The 12,906-nt window shown below is 43.6% G+C and overlaps 1 protein-coding gene across 4 annotated transcripts in view; it reads right to left on the reverse strand.

Annotated features, from left to right (window-relative positions):
• Window positions 1-12,906, reverse strand: part of LOC135525726 (fermitin family homolog 2-like) — an 81,660-nt gene that overhangs the window by 10,434 nt on the left and 58,320 nt on the right. For all 4 annotated transcript variants that reach the window (XM_064953526.1, XM_064953527.1, XM_064953528.1 and 1 more), the window contains exons 8-9: window positions 5,837-5,971; window positions 4,451-4,500 (exon numbers count right to left, since the gene is read on the reverse strand). In XM_064953526.1, the coding sequence (XP_064809598.1) occupies window positions 4,451-4,500; window positions 5,837-5,971 (185 nt within the window). The remainder of the gene's footprint in view (window positions 1-4,450; window positions 4,501-5,836; window positions 5,972-12,906) is intronic.

Genomic DNA, 12,906 nt, shown 5'->3' on the forward strand with positions numbered 1-12,906 from the left:
AGCTGTTACAGTGGGACGGAAACCTAGCTAGCTGTTACAGTGGGACGGAAACCTAGCTAGCTGTTACAGTGGGACGGAAACCTAGCTAGCTGTTACAGTGGGACGGAAACCTAGCTAGCGGTTACAGTGGGACGGAAACCTAGCTAGCTGTTACAGTGGGACGGAAACCTAGCTAATTGTTACAGTGGGACGGAAACCTAGCTAGCTGTTACAGTGGGACGGAAACCTAGCTAGCTGTTACAGTGGGACGGAAACCTAGCTAATTGTTACAGTGGGACGGAAACCTAGCTAGCTGTTACAGTGGGATGGAAACCTAGCTAGCTGTTACAGTGGAATGGAAACCTAGCTAGCTGTTACAGTGGGACGGAAACTGCCTGCAGAAAACACCCACAATACTTGGATTGCTCCTTATCAACTCTGCCAGAGGCTCCGCCCCCAACAAGTAGAGCAGGGGGGACAGTGAGCACCCTTGTCTTGTGCCCTGTCCCAAAGGGAATCTGTCAGAGTTCAGACCATTAGTAGTCATCATGGCATTTGGATGAGAGTATAGGGACTTTATCCATTTAATAAAGTTTGGGCTTATATTTAACTTTTCTAAGACTGACAGAATAGTGGAGCTTTCTGTTCTCAAACGCCTTCTCAGCATCCAGTGAAGCCAGCAGGACACGGGTCTTGTGTGTTTACTTGATCAATAATATCAAAAAGACAGTGAATGTTATCAGAAGAGTACCTGTCTCTAATAAATCTAGTTGTTTGGTCCGCTTTTATTATTTTGGGAAGAAGAGTGTTTAGTATTTTGGCGAGCAATTTGCTAATTATTTTGTAGTGGAAATCCAACAAGCTTATGGGCCGGAAGGACGAGCAGGATAGAGGGACCTTGTCTTTTTTGAGCAGCACTGTAATGAGGGCTGTGTACAAAGTCTGGGAGAGCTCCGTTTTTGCAAAAATCATCCAGCATTGGTATGAAAATAGGGCTAAGCTGGGGCCAAAAAGCTTTGTAGAACTCTGGAGAACTCATCTGGGTCTGGGGACTTGTTAGGTAGCATGGAGGTAATTTCCTCCAGGACCACCTCAGCAGTGAAGAGGGAGTTGAGATCTTCTTGGTCTGTCTGATAGTTTAGGTAGCGAGATTCCCTCTAGGAAGGAATGGAGTTCTGAGATAAAACATACAGATACAGAAATATATAGTTCGCAGTAAAAATCATGAAAAGTTAAATCTTTCTTTTTTGGTCATATGTGACCTCGTCCTCTGCTGTTCGGATGGCCATGATAGTACGCTCGGACATATTTTTTTTTTAAAATTGGTAAGCAAGCAATCTACTAGGCCTATTGCTATACTCATGGTATTTCTGTTTAGTAAAGAAAACTTATATCTCCTGAGTATAGTCCAAGTTCAGTTTGGCTTTGGCTGCTTTAAGTTGACTCCAGGAGGTGCTGTCTGGGGATTGTTTATGTACTTTTTCACAGCGTTCCAACTCCCTCAAGATCTAGCCTGTGTGCTTCCATTGCTTATTTCTTAGAGGAAGCATATGCATTTAGATGACCTCTTAGTGTGACTTTGGCCGTGTCCCACATTGTGGCCGGAGAAACAGGAGAGAGTGTTGTCTTGTGTGTAGTTGTCTATCCATGTAGTTACCAATGTATGGAACGCTTCGTTTGATAACATGGAAATGTTGAATTTCTAGGTCTTTGACCTCGGAATGTTTTTGCAGAGGTCAAAGGGGAGGTGGACAAAGGCGTGTTCTGAAAGTGCTATGGGTCCGATTGTACACACGGCTGAATTTATGAAAATCTTTGGGATAAAAATGTAGTCTATACGGGAGTAGGTGTAATGAACATTAGAGTAGTATTTATGTCCATAGATGAGCTAGTCTCTCTCCAGATATCTATCAGTCCCATCTCTTTAGCAAGAGAGTTCAACATCTTTGCAGATGGATAGGATTTGTGTTGGGGACTTGAGGCTTTGTCCAGGGTTGGGTTGAGGGTACAATTAAAATCTCCAGCCAGCACTCCAAAGGAAACACAATGCTCAATGAACAGGGTTATAATTTTTGACATGAAAGCAGGAGTATGTGTTAGGGGCATATATATTTAAGATGGTAATTGGTTGCCCACACAGTGACCGTTATCAAAATAAATCTCCACTCCAGATATGTTTTTGTCAATTATGAATGGAACATTCTTATGGATAAGTATGGCTGTACCTCTACTGTTTGATTTGAAAGATGAGAAATACACCTGTCCCACCCAAGCTCTGCGGCGTTTGGCATGTTCGGCATCACAGAGGTGTGTCTTTTGTAATAGCGCAATGTCTGCTTTTTCCTTTTTTAGAGCACATAGTATTTATTGCACGTCCTAGACCATGGCAGTTCCATGTCAATAGATGGAAGGTACTAGTCAACATCATCGAACAGGAATGGAACTCTAGTGCAAGTCATCTCTGGGTAAAGGTGAATAGTTACAACTGCGATCACATAAAATAATCTCTGAACACCCTAGCCGAGTTCCCAAACAACTCGACATATCCCGTTGGATCTATTACCCCCCCGCTCAGTCTCAATTCTGTGTTCCAAAAAACAAAAAAAAAACAGGAACAGTTAGCAACGCACGTCTCCCCCTCCCCACCAAAGAAATGCCTCATCCTCTCCACCCCACATTGAGTAAGTGACAACGTCCAGACCACATAAAAAAAGGAGGGAGAAAACAAAATCAATAGCCCATCCTACATATACCTCCCCCGAAGGACATAGGGCTAATCGTTTGGACCAAATACAGAAATGTTGGGGCAAATCATTAAGAGGGATCTATAGGGTAAGTTGCTTGTTTTTATTAAAACATAATAACAGGATAAGGCCATAGGCATAAAATTGACACATTTGAGCTTCCCGTTAGGTCTGTAAATGTATTGTAATCGACAGCCTATAAATGGTGGAGGCCAATGTGAAAGTAATACCTACAAAAAATGTAAAAAAGGGAAATAAAAGTAGGCTGAAACATTACTAGACCTAGGTCAGGCTATAGAGCCTATCCCTCTCTCAGCTAAAAGAAAATAAATACAAATTACACGGCTATAATGACATTTAGTGGGGCGGGTGGGTCTTCGGATGGCGGCTATATGTTGTCTTACCTCCATTAGTAATAACAGTAATCGCTTTTAGTCATTGGTCCATTTCTCATTCACCAGGATTGTCCTTCAAAAAAACATTTAGCCTCTTCTGGAGTTTTGAAGTGTCGCAGGGCTCCTTGAAGAATCCTGAGCTTGTTTGGGTATTTGAATCCCCTAAAGATGCCTCGGTCAATGGCGTATTTCTTCACCTCGTCAAACACTCTGCGCTTTTGGCGTATTCCAGCTGACAGGTCCTGGTGTAAAGAGAGTTTGGCATTTCCCACTAACGGTGTTGATTTGCCGCCTGTAGCACTCGTTCCTTGTTGGTGAATCTCAGGAACCGTAAGTGATTGGACACTGTGGTTGTCTGGCTGCTGGTGGGGGCCTCAGTGCTCTATGGGCCTGTCAGTGGACAGGTGGAGCCACTCAGGGAGTTAGTCTTATGGATCAGGGGCATGTTCCCTCTTCTTTTTCACCCAGATTTAATAGAACACAATTATTCCTGTTTTCCAGGTCCTCTGTTTTCTCTTCCAGATGCTCCATTTTCTTTTTAGCATATGCTATTGTTTCCATGGTGTCGGTCAGTGCGTTTTCCATGGATAGCATCCGCCCCTCTGCCTTATCCAGGCGCCCCGCGTTGATGCTTATCTTGTTGTTGATGTCAGGCAAAGCATTTCAGGGTTGTCACCCCTTGCCCCCTATCACACTGAGCTGAGACTTAATTGCAATCTAATTTGATGTTGAGCTCTGTACGTTGGGATCTCAGCTCAGAAAGGATGTCTTCGACAGAGTGCGAGGTTGGCAGTTGGGCCTCGGGGTGGGTTCTCTTGCTCCTGGCTAATGGCGCTAGCTTTTTCTTGGAGGCTTTTTCCGTAGCTAATGCGAGAGTCCGGGTAAAAATGTCACCTGTAGTGTCGCCTTTTGTAGCCGCCATGACTTTTTGACTAAAGCTAAAGGAGTTTAAACTTGAAGTTGAGGTAAGATTAGGAATTGGAAACTATTTGTGCGGAGCTCTTAGTTCATGCGGCCATCTCGTTCAAGGGTCATGTGATCCGCCTAAGGTCAGTTTTGAATTACTCCCTAATGGTTTAGATTAGGGTTTCAAAATTATTTCAATAAATTCCCTGGTTTTGAAGAACTCCTGGTTGGAGGATTCCGGATTTCCTGCTTATTCCCTCCAGATTCCGGGAATCCTCCAACCGGGATTTGGGAAAATCAGGGAATTTAATTGTAAGTTCCTGGAATTTTGCAACCTTAGTTAAGATTATGATTTTAGGATGATACACTTATTCCACAGCTGCGATTAAAGACAACTTCTACAGCAGAAGTAGTTATTGAACTTACTTGAAGACTTTGACGTAGTCGGCCAGTTCAGGAATGGACGTGATATCACCCTGAGAGGAAGAGAAGAACAAACACGTTTATTGATGAAAGGAGAAGGGCAGGATTCTGCACAACTAACAATGACTTCAGCATTGCATATGAAGGAACAGTTGTGTAATCAAGCTTTAACTCCCTCAGATAAGCTGTATAAACTACAGTCATTTGGGGAGGGGTACGTTTAACAATGGCCACATGTGATACCAACTACAGTATTTAGCCATCTGAACAAGCCTCTTGCATTGCAGTAAAGTAACATTCAGTGAACTGAAGTAGTACCAGGGTGTTGTAGGCCTATCCTCCCTCCAGGGTAATCTCCAGGTCTGACAGGGTTAGGGTTAGTATAGGACAGTCTTGCCTCCCTCCAGGGTGATCTCCAGGTCTGACAGGGTTAGGGTTAGTATAGGACAGTAAGGTGTAGTACCAGGGTGTTGGAGGTCTTGCCTCCCTCCAGGGTGATCGCCAGGTCTAGCAGGGTTAGGGTTAGTATAGGACAGTCTTGCCTCCCTCCAGGGTGATCTCCAGGTCTGGCAGGGTTAGGGTTAGTATAGGACAGTAAGGTGTAGTACCAGGGTGTTGTAGGCCTATCCTCCCTCCAGGGTGATCTCCAGGTCTGGCAGGGTTAGGGTTAGTATAGGACAGTAAGGTGTAGTACCAGGGTGTTGGAGGTCTTGCCTCCTCCAGGGTGATCGCCAGGTCTGACAGGGTTAGGGTTAGTATAGGACAGTAAGGTGTAGTACCAGGGTGTTGTAGGCCTATCCTCCCTCCAGGGTGATCTCCAGGTCTGGCAGGGTTAGGGTTAGTATAGGACAGTAAGGTGTAGTACCAGGGTGTTGGAGGTCTTGCCTCCCTCCAGGGTGATCGCCAGGTCTGACAGGGTTAGGGTTAGTATAGGACAGTAAGGTGTAGTACCAGGGTGTTGTAGGCCTATCCTCCCTCCAGGGTGATCTCCAGGTCTGACAGGGTTAGGGTTAGTATAGGACAGTCTTGCCTCCCTCCAGGGTGATCTCCAGGTCTGACAGGGTTAGGGTTAGTATAGGACAGTAAGGTGTAGTACCAGGGTGTTGGAGGTCTTGCCTCCCTCCAGGTCTGACAGGGTTAGGGTTAGTATAGGACAGTAAGGTGTAGTACCAGGGTGTTGGAGGTCTTGCCTCCCTCCAGGGTGATCGCCAGGTCTGACAGGGTTAGGGTTAGTATAGGACAGTCTTGCCTCCCTCCAGGGTGATCTCCAGGTCTGACAGGGTTAGGGTTAGTATAGGACAGTAAGGTGTAGTACCAGGGTGTTGGAGGTCTTGCCTCCCTCCAGGTCTGACAGGGTTAGGGTTAGTATAGGACAGTAAGGTGTAGTACCAGGGTGTTGGAGGTCTTGCCTCCCTCCAGGGTGATCTCCAGGTCTGACAGGGCAGCGTCCACCTCATCCACCTCCTTCTCACTGTTGTTCATGTGGTTTCCTGACGACATGATGGACAGCTTATTGATGTGGTACTGGGGACAAATAGAGAAGGGGTTAAGAGACGCGGTGTGGGTGAACGGATGGTCTTTGCATGTGTATTTCCCACCATAAAGAATGGAGGAGGTGGTGTGATGGTATGGGGGTGCTTTGCTGGTGACATGGTCCGATTTATTTAGAATTCAAGGTACACTTAACCAGCATGACTATCACAGCATTCTGCAGCGAAACACCATCCCATCTGGTTTGCGCTTAGTGGGACTATAATTTGTTTCTCAACAGGACAATGACAACACACCTCCAGGCTGTGTAAGGGCTATTTGACCAAGAAGGAGAGCAATGGAGTGCTGCATCAGATGACCTGACCTCCACAATATGACTAAAACAAAGTATGTGTACAGTGTGTAGCAACCATGTCGAGACAGAGTGGCTTTGGGAGGGAAGGGTATGATTTAGTAGAGAAAATGGGTGGGAGGGTCAAGATGCTGCAATCTCAGCAGTGACTGTAAATGTGTCTTTAATAGAAGCACATGTGAGTAGTGCAGACTTGGGACATCGCGTGCAACATTTCTACACTGATTCACAATGGAAATACCATCTCGTCTGTTCAGAATCCTGTTTGTAATATTGGGGAGAGTCCCTGACCTTGCCTGGCCATTCACGCATTATCATGTGGACCAACGAGTGTCAGTCTCAGAACGGCCTGATCCACCCCACAGTGGCACTAAGCCTATGACTCACCAACACTCAATACAACTTGTTGACAAACGTTATTTATACTTTCAAGCCACCCCACCTCCCACTAGTCCCTTTCGATATATGAATGAACAGCTGCCTAGAGGGAGGGAGGGAGGGAGGTGGTGTGGGGGTGAGAGGTAGAGGGGGCTGGAAAGGAAAAGAGGCATATTTCAGGACGCTGTGGCGGAAGCGCCCATAGCCAGATAGGGTTTCAGAATGTAGGACAAAGGCTTCTCCCTCTATGTCACCATGGCCTTTTCTCAATTGGATTTGCTCACCTCCTGCGTCCCTCTTCCCTTGCCTCCTTTTGAAAAAGGTCAAAGTTAATCGAGGTTGGAAATTTGTTTGCTTGAAATGAGACTGTCATTCTCCACTCGCACGTCATTACACAAATTTTTTACAGGGGGTGGATCCCAAATAAATGTGTAGAGTAATCCCCAAAAATGAGTTAGGATAAACATAAGTATCCTCAATGAAAGGTGGCTATCGAGAGGGGAGGACACTCCTGTTTACCTACTAACAAATTGCCACAACACTCAACCACTTATCGGTTTCCGGGTGATGGAGGAGAGGACAATCTCCCCATACATCTACCTCCGACACCCACACTACACTGTGTTTCTGGGATGTGATTTCCCGGTGTGTGCGTTGTATGTATAGAGTTGGAATTGGGAGCAGTAGGCTGATTTGCAGACCATGCCCTGTGCTTTTATTCTCCACCCTATGGGCAGGACTCCAAATACAGGCCTGTTTACTGAGCTGGACATGGCTGGCAAGTCGCTATACTTAGACAAGCGGACATATCCAGGTGATAGCCTGCTAATGCTAGCCAGCTCCCTGGACACAGACCACTTAATGCAATAAACCCACCCCTTCTCTTCCCGCGTGACTTCAGGGAAACCTTAGCCATGACTCCAACAGATACCTTTAACTTAGCGAGAGAGAGTGAGATAGCTGTGCTAACAGACAGGTAGTGACAGGCTAGCTGTTAATCCAAACAAACTGCAGATCAGCATCTCCTCAGGGGGGTCGAAACACTAAACCCTCAACCAATGGTGTATTAATAAACGTCTCGGCCCCTGTTGGAAAACGTAGCATAGTAGTTAAGCTTTCAGTGGAAATGGGGATAGAGGAATGTGTAGGAGACTACAGGTCCGGTTGGAGTCGGTGTTCCATCCGGTAGTTGTGGGGTGAGTCCAGTAGCCTTAGTGCTGAGTAAATAATAAAAATGTTGTTCGGTTTTTAAAACAACTCATTCACCGATGTCGGATCAATTATTTGAATTCCATGTCATTGTTTTTTCTCTAAAAGATAAATCAGATCAAGCCCGACCTGTGATGGAAACTACAACAGGCCAATACTCAACATAATTACCACATTTTCTGTGCTAAAGTAACCACAATGACCAGCAAACTGGTCATTTTTTAGTAACTGCAAAACACCCGTCTCAACGTTAACAGTGAAGAGGCGATTCTGGGATGCTGGCCTTCTAGGCAGAGTTCCTCTGTCCAGTGTCTGTGTTTTTTGCCCATCTTAAATCTTTTTTATTTTATTGGCCAGTCTGAGATATGGCTTTTTCTTTGCAACTCTGCCTAGAAGGCCAGCATCCTGGAGTCGCCTCTTCACTGTTGACGTTGAGACTGGTGTTTTGCGGGTACTATTTAACGAAGCTGCCAGTTGAGGACGTGAGGCATCTGTTTCTCAAACTATACATTAATGTACTTGTCCTCTTGCTCATTTGTGCACCAGGGCCTCCCACTTTCTATTCTTGTTAGGGCCAGTTTGCATTGTTCTGTGAAGGGGAGTAGTACAAAGCATTGTATGAGATCTTCAGTTTCTTGAATTGTCTCGCATGGAATAGCCTTCATTTCTCAGAACAAAAATAGACGGACGAGTTTCAGAAGAAAGTTACTTTTTTCTGGCCATTTTGCACCTGTAATCAAACCCACAAATGCTGATGCTCCAGATACTCTAGACTATAAAGGCTAGTTTTATTGCTTCTTGAAAATCACAACAATTTTCAGCTGTGCTAACATAATTGCGAAAGGGTTTTCTAATGATCACTTTGAAAATGATAACCTTGGATTAGCTAACAACATGCCATTGGAATACAGGAGTGATGGTTGCTGATAACGGGGCTCTGTAGATACTCCATAACACTATATATATATATATATATATTTTTTTTTTTAAAGTGCCTTTTCTGGCTCCAATAGTCATTCACAACATTAGCAATGTCTACATTGTATTTCTGATAAATGTTAATGTTATTTTAATGGACAAAAAAAGTGCTTTTCTTTCAAAAACAAGGACATTTCTAAGTGACCAAACGTTTGAACGTTAGCGCATATATAATTGAGTTAAATAAAGCAGCATACAAACATGGACTCTTTTCTTGAGTAAGGCAGCTCCAAAATGCAGGCGTTTCAGCCTAGCTCTGTGCTTTCTGTGGTGGTGGGGCAAGATAGCAGAAAATATAGAGCGCGTCACCGTGTTCAGTGTTCCGTCACACATGGGGACACTGTCACCACCAAGTCTAAAGGAAGCCCATTGGGTGCTGCCATAGAGTTATATTAGAAGTGCACATCCAAGAAGGCCAAGGTCATTGGCCACAGATAAAATTACAGCAAATCACATTCTCTACAGTAGCTTTGATTGGACTAATCACGGGAACATCACATTTTCAAAATCTTAGCTAGCAGTTATTATGAATCAAGTAAACTGGAAAATAAATTTTAATCCTTGTCATATGAAGATAAATTATAGATGAAACGCATCGGTGCTCATCGGCCATTGGACAACAAGTTGGAAATCACAAATTTAACAAATGAGTGAAGGAATCAGTGGCTGAGTTCAGGACAACTGGGAACTCAGGAAAATTGAGCTACAACTGGGGAAATGCGTTTTGAACTTTCATCCAACTCTGAATTGTAAAATCGGGAACTCGGGCCTCTTTCTAGATCTACGACCTGAAGATCACTGACGTCATCATGATTTAGTAAGCTGTTAGTAGCCCATGTGCCTGACCCTAATAATTTTGTATATTTTCACCTCTTAATTTCACCTACTATTTTGACTTGGTGGTGCACATGTAGCCTATAACCTGTTTTTGAGAAATGTAATCAATCAATCATCGAATCTTGTAAGAGCTTTCATTATCTGCTTATTATGTCCTTTCTTTATCCGACTGTTCTGACTTGGTGTACAGGGAGAACACTAAAAACGACCAATGTTTTGAATTCTGTCGCTGTACATTTCAAGTGTGCTGAACAAACAGTTATATTGACTACGTCCGTCCTAGATCCCTCATGTCTTCATCGAAATTACGGATTGCCTCTTATCCCCTTGTCGTCCCCTTATGCCATAGTCTGTACATCTCAATTGTCAGTAGAAACCACATTTAAAACCCTTGTGTAGTCTTAACATTATGTATACTCCCCTTGTCCTAAGGATTTAAAAAAAATGACCTGACTTCTCTAAACCCCTAAAATAAAGCAGCTTAATTGAATTTTAAACCACAAATCTATTTTGCATGAAGAAACAACCTGTTATGAAACTTTAGGAATATCTCGATTTTCCCTGTTCACAATGCCTAAAGACCGCATTTAAATCAGTGGACACCACTCTTTTTATTACAACACCTGTCATAATTGTTAAGTCTTGAATCACGGTTATCAAATCGTAGCATTCTTGAGAAAGTGTGAGACTTTCATTGGCACCGTGGCACGGAAAATCTCCCTTCCCCTCTCTGCATCCCAGAGACTACATGTAGCCTCGCCTCTGGATCTATACACACCCGCTAAGATCAGCAGCCCTATGTAGGCACGCAGGTCAATCTCATCCATCCTTTTCCAGTTGTCTCCGAATTTATCATCGCCAGATGTGATGAACATGTAGAACGTTGATGCGATGTCCTGGTCATGGACAACTGCATGTCTTGTGGGCCCTGGGGTCATCCTTATGACATGCTGTGCTGCCATCCTGCCCTGGTTGTCATATGGTGACAAGGACCATGTTATTTTGCTCTTCTTTGACCAAAATGTCTCAGCTTGGGGGATTTCTTTTTCATCTGAAGATGCTGCATCGTGCTTTGGGTTGTATTCTTCCCCATCTTCTGCAGACACCTCATCCTCTACTAAATCATTGTTCATTTGTTCCTCCTGGACATTGAAAAAAATCAGATCTACGACCTGTTGGGCACTGAAACGTGCACACATGGCTTCAGCAAAGAGAACTGGAGGGACTGTCATCTGCAGTACCTTTATAGCCTCGGACTGCATTCCCCATTAGTAAACAATGCTTTCAAGAAATGTTTATTTTGTCTGAAATGTTGTTTATCTTGTCTGTGAACTTGAGTCATGTGTGGGGTTGTGGAGGGGAGATGCTGCACATGCACAATAAAGTTGTCTGATTTCAATCAGTAGCACACAATCTCAATTTCTCATATTGTGTGGGTGTGTCTTTAAAATGTGTAAATAATTTTATAACTGCCAGGTCTAAAATGACCCTAAGACAATCTTTGTACCCTGGTGTTTTACAGCTTTCATGGAAATATGAACAAAGGCGATGTTTCACTTTTTCTAATGTTGGGGTCACTCTAGGAAAAGTCATCAAATTTCAAGTTGAAAATAAATGTCTTTTAGGGGGTTCTCTCTGCTGTTAAACATACTGTCGGGTCATTTTTGACCCTTAAGACAACACAAGGCTTTTTTTAAAGGCAGTAAATGAGGCTGAATGAACTGTTTTGCTGCCATACAAGGCTCAGCTGATAGCCAGGTGTAGGGGTGGTAAAGTGTTGGGACTGCTGTTGGGACAGCTTCGCCCCACCAAGCTTTGCATGCTAAAATCGCCACTGACAACGACCATAATCCACTGTGCACCTACTTGTCCAGTCTGTGCATTTCTTGTACGCCTGCTATGTTAGGATAGCGTGGGGCAGACACAGAGAGGTTGAGAAAAGAGATAAATGCAGGGTAGAGAGCAGTTGCCTCGCAAGGCATCTCTACCTGAAAATACAAGATCCAAGTGAATGATAGCTAGTGTTCAGCAGTCATAAAAGTATGCTTATTTACATTGAAGAACTACTAAAATAGTGATTGTTATCAGACAGCATACAGTAGGCAGCAGCTCTATAGAGATGAGATGACTTGGAATGAAATAATAAAACTAATGTAATATACACAGATATTTTATTAAAATAATGTAAATAAATGGTCAATAAGCAGTAATGGGCAGTCACTATCATCATGGGACTTTAATTGTTTCATTCTGTGTTGTTACAGCATTCAACACACATTTCATATAAAAATGTATCAAAACACGAAAACCGTGTTTATTTTTTAATAACTGAACCCGAAACCGTACGGACCTAAAACAGCACTAAATCACTCAGCACGAGTAACTGTGGTTACTCTATAATTACCCGTTGGGGTGAGGACACGCTGGCGCCCCAGGTCCTGTCACTCAGGCTTTACGAGGGTCGGAAATAGCAAGGGGCTCGGGCCCAGGCGTCAAAGACAGGATCATTTTGGTTTCATTGCAGTTGTTCCATGCAAGCATACAATATTGCATACAGTTAAAAGGACAATTGTTCCACTTTTCAACCTCCTATTCATTATTGCCAGCACCAAACAAGTGTCTATATACAATACTAGTCAAAAGGATGGACACGCCTTGTAGAGTAATAGTGAAGACATCAAAACTATGAAATAACACATATGGAATCATGTTGTAATCAAAAAAAAAGTTAAATCAAAATATAATTTTATATTCTTCATTGACTGACCTTCATGTCTTAACCTCTTACATCTATGGGGGCGCTATTTCATTATTGGATAATAAAACGTGCCCGTTTTAAGCGCAATATTTTGTCACAAAAAAGATGCTCGACTATGCATATAATTGACAGCTTTGGAAAGAGAACACTGACGTTTCCAAAACTGCAAAGATATTGTCTGTGAGTGCCCCAGAACTGATGCGACAGGCGAAACCAAGATGAAACTTCAAACAGGAAATGAGCAGGATTTTTGAGGCTCTGTTTTTCATTGTCTCCTTATATGGCTGTGAATGCGCAAGGAATGAGCCTGCCCGATCTATCGTTTCCCCAAGGTGTCTGCAGCATTGTGACGTATTTGTAGGCATATCATTGGAAGATTGACCATAAGAGACTACTTGCCAGGTGTCCGCCCGGTGTCCCCCGTCGAAATTTGTGCGTCATCTTCAGCTGCACGTC

The sequence above is a fragment of the Oncorhynchus masou genome, chromosome 32 (assembly GCF_036934945.1).
Source record: "Oncorhynchus masou masou isolate Uvic2021 chromosome 32, UVic_Omas_1.1, whole genome shotgun sequence".
Lineage (NCBI taxonomy): Eukaryota > Metazoa > Chordata > Actinopteri > Salmoniformes > Salmonidae > Oncorhynchus > Oncorhynchus masou.